This window comes from Daldinia caldariorum (genome assembly GCF_022478825.1).
Source record: "Daldinia caldariorum strain CBS 122874 unplaced genomic scaffold F4812scaffold_4, whole genome shotgun sequence".
Taxonomy (NCBI): Eukaryota; Fungi; Ascomycota; class Sordariomycetes; order Xylariales; family Hypoxylaceae; genus Daldinia; species Daldinia caldariorum.
In genome coordinates, this window is record NW_025953040.1 from 1,823,098 (window position 1) to 1,833,120 (window position 10,023).

Consider the following 10,023-nt stretch of genomic DNA (forward strand, 5'->3'; position numbering starts at 1 on the left):
TCGATTTGTTGAGCCATCAAGTAGTACAATACCAAATCTTTGGCTGATCACATGTGATATCGAATATCGAATCGTAAGATAACGCTGTTTGAGTCTTTTTAGCACTGGCTAACTGGGCAGTTTTATTCGTAAAACTCCTGATGCTTGCAAGATTGTTTATCATTTTTTAAAAAAGATCTAGCCCGCCCGGGCACTTTCCGTCTTTTTAGTTTCCAAGTTTACCAAATCCAGCCGGTCTAGCTGTTTGGGTGACAGCCGGATCCATCAAAACTGTGGGGTTAACCGTACTCTGCCGGTGCAGGTCTAGCCTTTGAGATGACCTAATGCGTATCGGATTAACCTGCTTCCTCAATCCCGGGTCAGACACGCATTGCCCAGGTGGCAACGTAAGCTGTAACTTGGGTAACTTTTTTGAAAGGTGTTAGGATGTACCTCTTGGCTTCAACTGGACCTTTGGAGAAGCCACATGTAGCTAATTCCCAAGTCAACACCTCAAAACGCCGTTGATCATCTACATTTGGCGCTACTCATTTTTTTATGAGTAGCCCATCCGGTCTTTCTTCGCCATGAAGTTCACTGCAGTTGCAGCTACCTGCTTCTCCTTCTTTTCGCAGGTCCTAGGCGAATCCAACATTTCTGAGCCCTCCTCGTCTAAAGTTACCCTTCCAGCTACCTTCAAGCCGCCGCAGGTGTTTAAGAATGCCAACTTGGTACATGTTATCTCTCTAGAAAAGAACTATGCGAAGGAGTCTATAAACGTCTTAATTGAGAACTCGTCACCTGACTCTCAAGATGAATACTTCCTACCCTTCACTAGCGACCAGATGGAGAGGATTGGAGGTATCGAGGTGAAGGATCGCAAGGCTGCTAGCGTCACAGGCTTTGCTGTGGAAGCTGTCGAATTTGACCAATTAAGGTAAAATGAATCCCCATTGCCTTGGAATATAGTCCCTGCGTTACTAATATCAATATAACACCAAGCGACATTCAGTACTATCGCATTCGATTGCCTGCACCCTTGCCGGCCAAGGGTCAACAGACCTTAGGCATCTCTTATTACTACCTCAATGCGTACGTGCCATTGCCAGCTTTGATTGACCAAGCTGAGAAGCAATACCTGGTCTATCAATTCTCAGCGTACTGCCCATCTGCCTACCCGACATTGAAGCAGAAGACGGAAGTCAAGCTTCCAACTTCCGATATCCCCGACTACACCAAGATAGCTGGGAGTGGTGAGACGAAGGAATTCCCGCAGAAGCAGGGTTCGAAGCTTATTTATGGTCCGTTCCCCGAGGTACCAGCTGGTGCAGTGTCTCCAGTCAAGGTGCGGTATGAATTCACCAAGCCTGTTACGCACATTTCGCAGTTAGAGCGCGACATCGAAGTTAGCCACTGGGGCGGAAACATTGCGTTTGAAGAGAGGTACACTCTTTACAACCGCGGCGCAAACCTCTCGGCTCAGTTCAACAGGGTGAAATGGGCGCAGGCTCAATATTTCAATCCTCAAACTTACGCCTTGAAGGAGTTGAAGTTCCCTCTCCGAGCCGGAAGCAAGGATGCCTATTTCACAGACGCTATTGGTAATGTGTCAACGTCTCGGTTCCGTTCCAATAAGCGTGAGGCTGTACTTGAGCTCAAGCCTCGCTACCCCGTTTTTGGCGGATGGAAGTATCCGTTCACGATTGGCTGGAACTCGGACGCTAAGCAATTTCTAAGGAAGAAGTCTGGGGACAGCTTCCTATTAAACGTACCTTTTATCGAGGGACCTAAACAGGCCGAGGGTGTTGCGTACGAGCATGTTCAGGTCCGCGTGCTCTTGCCAGAGGGTGCTGAGTGAGTACTTCCACAAGCTTTGTGCTGCTGAACACCGACTAACGATTCCCTAGGAATGTTCGACTCTACACAACAGCCCCCGAGTCCTCCATCACAGATTATTCGGTCGATCTACAAAAGACGTACCTGGACACCATCGGTCGCACAGTGCTAACGATTAAAGCGAGGAACCTGGTAGACGACTTCCGAGACCGCGATCTTATCGTCTCGTACGATTACTCGCTGGTGGCCAGCCTTCGCAAGCCATTCGTCGTATTCTCTAGCATGCTGGCGGTTTTTGTAGGGATATGGGCACTCTCAAAAGTAGATGTGAGCATATCGACGAAATCATGAAGGCGTTTGGTTCTTTTTTTCTCTAGGACGAGGTTAGGTAGGTACATATGCGCATGTACATTACAGGTTTTTCAAGGGTTTAAAGGAGGCCTGGAAAACACTCTAGAGCAACTTGCGGCTTAGATATGGCATGAATGAATACAGAAAGTAAACTGCGTACTTTGTATTGATTTATTAGTACTGGTCGTAGTGAGAACAGGCAGAGTGAAGATTCTTACAACTAATACGCTACCTACCTAGTTAAATTTCGAGGGTTAATTGTTCGCCTCTTTGCCGCAAAGACCAAGGCAATGAATGATATGTTCGCTTTGGGTGTAAGTTGGTACTCCAAAAGGGTCCTGCGTTAGAGCGTCAGGGCGTCGGGGCGTTACTACAAGACGAAGCTAAGCTAGCATACCGGCACTTGGCTGCCATTGAATGCTGCAAGCTGACGTCGGCGCAACATCATAGGTCGTACCTCTATAAGCCAGATAGGGAACGGGATACGAGAGGGCAGACCCGATGCACAGCGTCATGTTATACTTGCATACCTAAATTTCCAAGGAATAGCAGCAGTATTACTAAAGAGGATTGGATGTCCAAGGCGAGGAAGATGAGGTTTTGTTACTGGCCGAGTGGGTAGGGTTAGGTGTTTATCCATAGCATTAGATAGTGGATATCGATCCGAATAACAGTTACGGGAGAATATCTGGAAGCGCTGGAAAAGTATAGTAATAGGTTTCCTTGGAAACGAGACGGTTCTATATGGAAATGTGTATTAATGCTCCCATCTACAAGGGATACACCTGCTTATCCTCGTGTTATAGGTTGCCACGGGATGAACTATTCTTACTTATGCGGGTAAGTCGCAGGTTAGATGCCTGGTAAGTCTTGAATTGTAGAACCGAAGCCAGAGAGACGGAGCCCTTGAGTCTTCGCAGGTCCTTAGGTCTCCGGGGGACCAGGGTCGCTGATGAACTGCGTGTGTGGCGTGAAAAATTTCGAGGTTTATGCGGTTCTCGTACCACCCTCTTTTTCTGGTCCTATGTCATGTCAATAGTTGCATGCGCATACATCTGATATGTATGTCTGTATATGCATGTACAATACCTAGTATCGTCTGTATTGGCTGCAGGGATTACGACAGGGAAAAGAAAAAAGAAAATAAGATGCGTGCGATGATCTTTGAAGATCTTGTAGAGACCATCCTAGCTCCAATGACAACGCCAATGACCTAGATCAGCCAGAACACACGTCTTTTCGGTGTGTGTACCTAAGGTAAAACGAAGGGTTACACTGGATGCTTCCCTCCTCGTGACCTTTTCGGGTCAGCAAGGCTGAGCTCTTGGTCGTTATGAGACTGGATAAATACTTGAACTATCAGTCTCCCTCCGGCTTTCTTGAACTTGAACGTTAGAGGTAGACCGTCATCTATACATCCCAACACCATCCGTGTCGATAGATAAACCCCAAGAAAATTTAAAAGGAAAGAAAAAAGAAAAAGAAACCTACGCTATTCGCTCGATTTTCAGATCTTGCCGCGCTTGAACGAAGTCGTTATCTCGAAGCTTCTATAAGGACTGGCCTCCTTTGGGTATAAGTCAAAACTACCCCCTCAGCGACTTGGCTAGATCCGCCATACGACAATTAATTCATACCTACCTACCTATCTACTATTCTTTCTTCTTCAAGCTATATTCAACACTTCAAACATATATATATATACCTTATAAATATATCAAAAATGTGTTTCGGCGGCGAGCCCTCGCGAAAGTACTACTACCACGAGGAGTATATCCCGACGAGAAAGGCCCACCACCACCATCACCACCACTCGTCCACGCCGCGGGCCAGCTACCACTCGCATCACACGCACCACAGCCCCCGCGTGAGCACGGCCAGCTACCGCCGCAGCACCCCCGTGCTGTACGAGAGGACCAGCCAGACGAGATACCGCTGACGGATGATTTTTATTCATCAATTCATATATACCTTATTTTCCTCACATAATTCGCAATTAATAATTACTTCTTGAAATGCGGCTTACTATAAGATTCGCTGCATCGTTCTTAAAGGAATACACGACTGAGAAGAATTTATGATGAAAGATTGGGCTGGTAGAAGGATAAAGCTGTGATTTATACATATACATCTTTTAATATCGGGTCGGGTCTAATATCTATTTCTTAATTGAATTTGGGGAGCTTTGGTGGGGTCGGGCGAAAAGATATGACGTCACGATGGTTCCCTTGGCTCTCTTTCGTCGTCATCCACTTATACTAAAGCTTACTTAGCTTTGCAGTATTTAGTAACTGCCTCTACATACATGATACTATATCTCTAACAAACGCCATCCATGTTCACTTGTGCAAATGTGATGTGTGCAGTGTGCTTGTTTAAGGCCGAGGAGAAGGAAGGGAGTTTGATGTGAGACATGATGAATCTTGCTGTTTTCAACAAAAAATATTGAGGATTCAATTTTAATATTTTTCTACTTCTACTTGACTTGACAGCTCAAGTTGTCATCTAATCTAGGTAGCTCTTTGTTCATCTGCTACTAATACACTAATAAAAACCCTTGCTCGACCATACCTACCCAGCTACCTAAGGTAATCTTCTGATCTGCGGAATACCTTACATACCACGCCCCACTGGAAGTGCTACCTACCTCTAACAGATATCTTAAGCTACTAGGTTAGGAGGCGTTGAATACCGGGTCTGCTATAGCTAAAGCTACGAGCTGCATATACTGTTGTAAGTCTAATGGGACGCCTCCCCTTTCGCGGTTAGGTACACATGTAGTAATGAGATATGGACCTCACGCGCCTTCCACCGTTGCATCGAGAACCTATCGAGATCCAAATAAGGAACTACTTCAAGAAACTACTTACCTAGGAAATATGAAGAAGTTACGAGAGATGGGAAACAGCTAACTAGTCGGTCGGTAGCTATCCTAATTAAACGAGGGAGAACTCAACCCGCTACGTCGAGCTCCATCTTCGTTACATCATGTAGGTCACGATGGATTTTCAATTCTTCACCAGCAACTCCAAGGGCGTTTCCGAGCTCGAGCGGATGTCTCAGCTCAGTCGCAAAGGCAGCAGTCGTTCTTTAGGATCGACATATCTGTAAACCCCTCTGCAGTCCCTATCTACGTCTCAGCTGGTAAAACCCACCACCTGCTAATACTTAGGACTTGCTCTCCCTAGGAATCGCTCGCTCTCCATCCGTTCTAATAAGGGAGGCCCTGCTGGTCCACCGACGCCCGCCCGCCGCAAGGGCTTCTCGTTCGCGTCGCTGCGCGGGTCGATCCAGCCGGAGCTGTCGCGGCGCCTGTACCAGCTGATCAAGTCGAGCAACAACCTGGTATCGGCGCATGAGACGGCGGGGCGGGAGCGCGAGACGATCGCAAAGCAGCTGTCAGAGTGGGGGGAGCAGACTGGGGACGACGCGGTGTCCGACATCAGCGACAAGATCGGCGTTGTGCTGTCCGAGCTGGGCACCCAGGAGGAGTCGTACGCCCACGGCCTCGACGAGGCCCGCGGGGTCCTCAAGTACGTCCGCAACACGGAGAAGAGCGTCCAGCCCAGCCGCGACGCCAAAGCCAAGATCACCGACGAGATCCAGAAGCTCAAGCTCAAAGAGCCCCAGAGCCCTCGCCTAGCCATCCTCGAGCAGGAGCTGGTTAGGGCCGAGGCTGAGAATCTGGTCGCCGAGGCCCAGCTGACGAACATCGTATGCCAATCACCGCCGTTTCTGACTTACCTTTTATACCTTAACCCAATAGCATTCATTCATTATACGGGGTTATTTGCAGATGCTAACTAATATCACGTGCTTTTCACTGGGAATAGACTCGTAGCAAGCTAAAGGAAGCCTACGACGCCGAATTCGCGGCCGTGATCGAGCGCGCAGAAAAGCAGATCATCCTCGCGAAGCACGGCCGGCGCCTCCTCGATCTGCTAGACGACTCGCCCGTCACGCCCGGGGACGCGAGGCAGACGTACCAGAACGGCGCCGCAGCTCGGCAGGTTCTCAACGATGCCGAGGACGACCTCAAGAGCTGGGAGAAGAACGCGGACGGCTACGGCTCGGTTGCGGGACACGACGATATGGCAGGAGGAGGCAGAGGTCACGCCGTTAGCGACGGTGGCGCCGCACCGGGTTTCACCGGGCACTCGAGGGGCGGTAGTGGTGGTAGCGATACGCATGTTATGACTGGCGCTGGCCGCGCTTCTGCCGATGGCGGCGAGCATCATCAGGCCGTGAGTGCTGCGGGTAACGTGCCGCATGTGAGCCCGACGCCAACTTCCATTGATGGAGAATGATGCGAGGAGAGTCGAAGTTGTAAGAAGAACAGGAGAATGGTTTCTCGAGCTTGTATGATACCTTTTATCATGGTGGAGGGACTTTCGGCAAAAAAAAAAAAAAAAAAAAAAGAAGAAAAAAAGGAAGTTTTGTTTAGTTTAGAGGTATATGTGGTTATATCCTCTCTGCTTGGATTAGGTTAAGGACGGAAGGTTTTAGGAGCCGGTAACAGAAATATGATACTGGGCTTGCAATGGGAGGTAGGTATTGGGAACGGTTAAGTAGGACTTCAAGTTGGTATGGGCGTTAACTTCATAGGTATTTTCTAATAGCCAGTTAATAAATCAGTTGATAAATCAGCTTCATTTTCCTCCAAGAGACTCTTATATATAAGCATGCACATATGAAGAAAGCCTATGCATTTAAACGATAGGATATTAGTGCATTATTCCTTTATCCAGGGCTCCATAAGGTAAGGTTATCGTTATCAACGATAAGCTCCTCCAAACAAAGTGACGAATGTCGTCCCACTGCAGTTCCTCTCTAGGTTCGAGCAGCTAACACAAAAAATGGGTTCCATAGTCCTCTCTGGACGTCAACTCCAAAGACCTCTCTCCAGCTTATGTAGAAGTTGTAGCCGTCGATTACTCCCTAAACCATCTCGATCCTATGCTACCGTCGGCTCGCAACAACCAGATATCTACGATGTCGTGTGCGTGGGCGGCGGGCCCGCCGGTCTAAGCCTACTCACGGCCCTGAGTGAGTTGCGCCCCGTAAATAGCAACGTCCCCGTTCACCCCAATGCTATCGTCGTCCAAGCTAACCCGTCGACCCCAAGGATCAAACCCGATAACCGCCGGCCTACGAGTTGCTCTCGTCGAGGCGCAAGACCTAGACAAAGTCCGCTCCTGGACATTACCTCCCGACCGCTTCTCCAACCGCTGCAGCTCCCTGACCCCCGCGTCGGCGCGATTCCTCGACAGTGTCGGCGCGTGGGCGCACCTGCGGCGCGACCGCGTCCAGGCGTACCACGAGATGCAGGTGTGGGACGGGGTGACGGACGCGCGCATCGAGTTCGAGTGGACACCGCCCGCGGCCGGCAAGACAATCGCCTACATGACGGAGAACCTGAACCTGACGTCCGGCTTGCTGCGGCGCATAGAGGAATTGGGCGGCGTAACGGTGTTCAACGGCGCGAGGGTCGCGGGCATAGCGCTCGGCGAGGAGACGGAGGACCTGGACCTGCGCGAGTGGCCCGTCGTGCACCTGGCGAGCGGAGAGCGGCTGGCGGCGCGGCTGCTGGTGGGGGCTGACGGGGCGAATAGCCCCGTGCGCGCGTTTGCGGGGATCGAGAGCAGAGGGTGGGATTACGGGAGACATGGCGTTGTGGCGACGTTGGAGCTTGAGGGGGAAGGCTGGGGTGGCGACGGTATGAAGATCGCGTACCAGAGGTTCTTGCCTACGGGTCCTGTCGCCATGTTACCTCTCCCTGGGAACTTATCGACTCTCGTGTGGTCTACTACTCCCGCGAACGCCGCGCTGCTAAAGAGCTTGTCGCCGAAGGACTTTGTTGCTTTGGTAAACGCGGCCTTCCGGCTGCGTCCCGTGGATCTTGAATACATGCATACGATAAGCTCCGGGCAGGAGGAAGAGCTATCTTGGAGGTTACAGCATACGCAGTTTAACCGTCGGGCGGTGCCGCAGGCTGTCATCGGCGTTCAGGAGGGCACCATCGCGTCGTTCCCCTTGAAGATGCGACACGCAGATACGTATATTGGAGAGCGGGTAGCATTAGTAGGAGACGCAGCCCACTCGATACACCCGCTTGCTGGGCAGGGTCTTAACCAAGGCCAGGGGGACGTGGAGAGTCTAGCTCGGATGATCGAGTTCTCGGTATCACACGGACAAGATCTGGGGACGCGGATGTCGCTGGAGGCTTACAACGCCGAGAGGTACGGACCTAATCACGTTCTCTTAGGGGTTTGCGACAAGCTGCATAAGATCTACTCGGCGGAGAGCGGGCCGTTAGTACCCTTGAGATCGCTGGGTTTGAACGCGATTAATGCTATGGGACCTGTGAAGAGCTTCTTCATGGAGCAGGCTGCGGGTAACGGAATCAAGTTATTCTAGACTCTTAGACTGGCCGTTGTACTACAATACCACAAGTATTAATAGGTCAGAGGAGACTAGCTCGGTGAGCTCGAATACTACCTGTGTGATAATAATAATAATAATAAAAAGACAGTTACCTTAAAGGCGATAGGTACCTAAGGAAATAGTAGAGCCTTATTGGCACCGTTTCCTAGAGAATGGCATGTCAACAAGGCAAGAATATACATATGTGGGCTACATGTAAGGGGTATAAAGTCACGGCATGGCATGGCAAATTGTTATGGGTCTTGGAGGATCAAAATGAGAAGTAATAAAAGGGGTTTATGAAGAAGACCGACGACGACGACAACGTCTTGACGAGGTACAAGTTACAACTAGACTAAGAAAAAACGAAAAGTACCTAACCTAACCTAAGAAATAAAATAAGAAAAACGAACAGCCTCGAGCTGGACGTGAACACAAGGTCTTGAAATATAACAGAAGGTAAAAAGGAGAAAAAGAAAGAAAGATTGCATCCGCCGGGATTTGCACCCGGGTCTTTCCTTACCACTCGGCCACCGAGAGGTGGAATGGGAGAGGAACAAGTTAACTACTACTCCACGGATGCCTGGTTTCTTTGCGTCGGCATTGCTTGATGGAAGGTAGGTTTGTAATTAGATATTATAAGGGTTCCTTTCGTTGAGGTAGGTTAGGTACCTATGTACCTACATACACTGCTTTGGGTACCTTTTCCCCCTTAGGGGGGCTGGATAAGGGGAGATGGGAAAGTGCTGCCATCAATGCCTACATGAGGCAAAGAAGGAACGCGTTGGGAGCGTAAGGCACGCGTTTGAGGAGGAACCTACCTAGGTACCTACCTAACCTAACATTACCTTATATACTTGTAGGTTTAAGCTACCTCCTATCTTAACCGACATGACATATATTACGCACTTGTATGAATTAAAGATCGCGTCACTGTTTCAAGTATGTTGGACGTTTATTCCTTCTACTCTACATTTCCAATACGAGATAATGGATAGACAACAGAGTTTCTATGCAAACAAAAATCGTGGCCTGCTGCAAGCAACCAAGTGCTCGGGTACTTGCTTAAGAGTCAATAAAACAGTCCGGTCAAAATGTTTAGGCATTTGGGCACCGTCTACTCCCTTCACATACGCAGACATCATCATAACAGGTATTTATCCCCCTTATTATTTATTCCATTTTACTTGTATTGGGTATTTCTACTAACAAATGATAATGTGAAAACCAACTCTGGCTGGCTATCTGATAGAATACAAGGCTGTAAAGGGTATATTGTTATGCATCGCTTACACCAAAAACTAACCTACCATATTACCATACCACTATCACACGATGCATTCATCTTCTAAATTGCCCAATCGGGTATTCTCGGGCCTCATCTGGATGGACCCAGTCCACCTATTCCCCAAATCTTGCATCTTGCTTGCCTCC

General features: G+C 49.1%; 4 protein-coding genes and 1 non-coding gene across 5 annotated transcripts; 4 read left to right on the forward strand and 1 right to left on the reverse strand.

The window, feature by feature from the left end:
* Window positions 1-160: 160 nt before the first annotated feature.
* On the forward strand, window positions 161-2,416 carry F4812DRAFT_421714 (Ribophorin I). Its single transcript, XM_047933585.1, has 3 exons — window positions 161-916; window positions 982-1,833; window positions 1,887-2,416. Exons 1-3 carry the CDS (start codon window positions 567-569, stop codon window positions 2,164-2,166), a joined length of 1,482 nt encoding a protein of 493 aa, XP_047792482.1. The 5' UTR covers window positions 161-566; the 3' UTR covers window positions 2,167-2,416.
* Window positions 2,417-2,929: 513 nt separating this feature from the next.
* On the forward strand, window positions 2,930-3,523 carry F4812DRAFT_421717 (uncharacterized protein). Its single transcript, XM_047933586.1, has one exon. It carries the CDS (start codon window positions 3,156-3,158, stop codon window positions 3,381-3,383), a length of 228 nt encoding a protein of 75 aa, XP_047792483.1. The 5' UTR covers window positions 2,930-3,155; the 3' UTR covers window positions 3,384-3,523.
* A 974-nt stretch (window positions 3,524-4,497) lies between these two features.
* F4812DRAFT_421726 (putative sphingolipid long chain base-responsive protein) lies at window positions 4,498-6,825 on the forward strand. Its single transcript, XM_047933587.1, has 4 exons — window positions 4,498-4,899; window positions 5,094-5,156; window positions 5,355-5,880; window positions 6,000-6,825. Coding segments are annotated over exons 2-4 (1,002 nt in total). The 5' UTR covers window positions 4,498-4,899; window positions 5,094-5,154; the 3' UTR covers window positions 6,474-6,825.
* A 197-nt stretch (window positions 6,826-7,022) lies between these two features.
* F4812DRAFT_457562 (ubiquinone biosynthesis hydrox) lies at window positions 7,023-8,583 on the forward strand (the record flags this gene model as incomplete). The annotated part of the gene is made up of 2 exons (XM_047937186.1): window positions 7,023-7,212; window positions 7,292-8,583. The coding sequence occupies 2 exons, from the start codon at window positions 7,023-7,025 to the stop codon at window positions 8,581-8,583; spliced, it is 1,482 nt and encodes a 493-aa protein (XP_047792485.1).
* A 492-nt stretch (window positions 8,584-9,075) lies between these two features.
* On the reverse strand, window positions 9,076-9,172 carry F4812DRAFT_t59. Its single transcript has one exon. It is a non-coding gene; the product is annotated as a tRNA-Gly (tRNA).
* Between the last annotated feature and the right edge of the window lie 851 nt (window positions 9,173-10,023).

Coding starts and splice junctions, on each gene's coding strand:
- F4812DRAFT_421714 (XM_047933585.1), top strand. CDS start 567: ATGAAGTTCACTGCAGTTGCAGCTACCTGCTTCTCCTTCTTTTCGCAG. Junction 917..981: donor GTCGAATTTGACCAATTAAG/GTAAAATGAATC, acceptor TATAACACCAAG/CGACATTCAGTACTATCGCA. Junction 1,834..1,886: donor CTCTTGCCAGAGGGTGCTGA/GTGAGTACTTCC, acceptor ACGATTCCCTAG/GAATGTTCGACTCTACACAA.
- F4812DRAFT_421717 (XM_047933586.1), top strand. CDS start 3,156: ATGCGGTTCTCGTACCACCCTCTTTTTCTGGTCCTATGTCATGTCAAT.
- F4812DRAFT_421726 (XM_047933587.1), top strand. Junction 5,881..5,999: donor AGGCCCAGCTGACGAACATC/GTATGCCAATCA, acceptor CACTGGGAATAG/ACTCGTAGCAAGCTAAAGGA.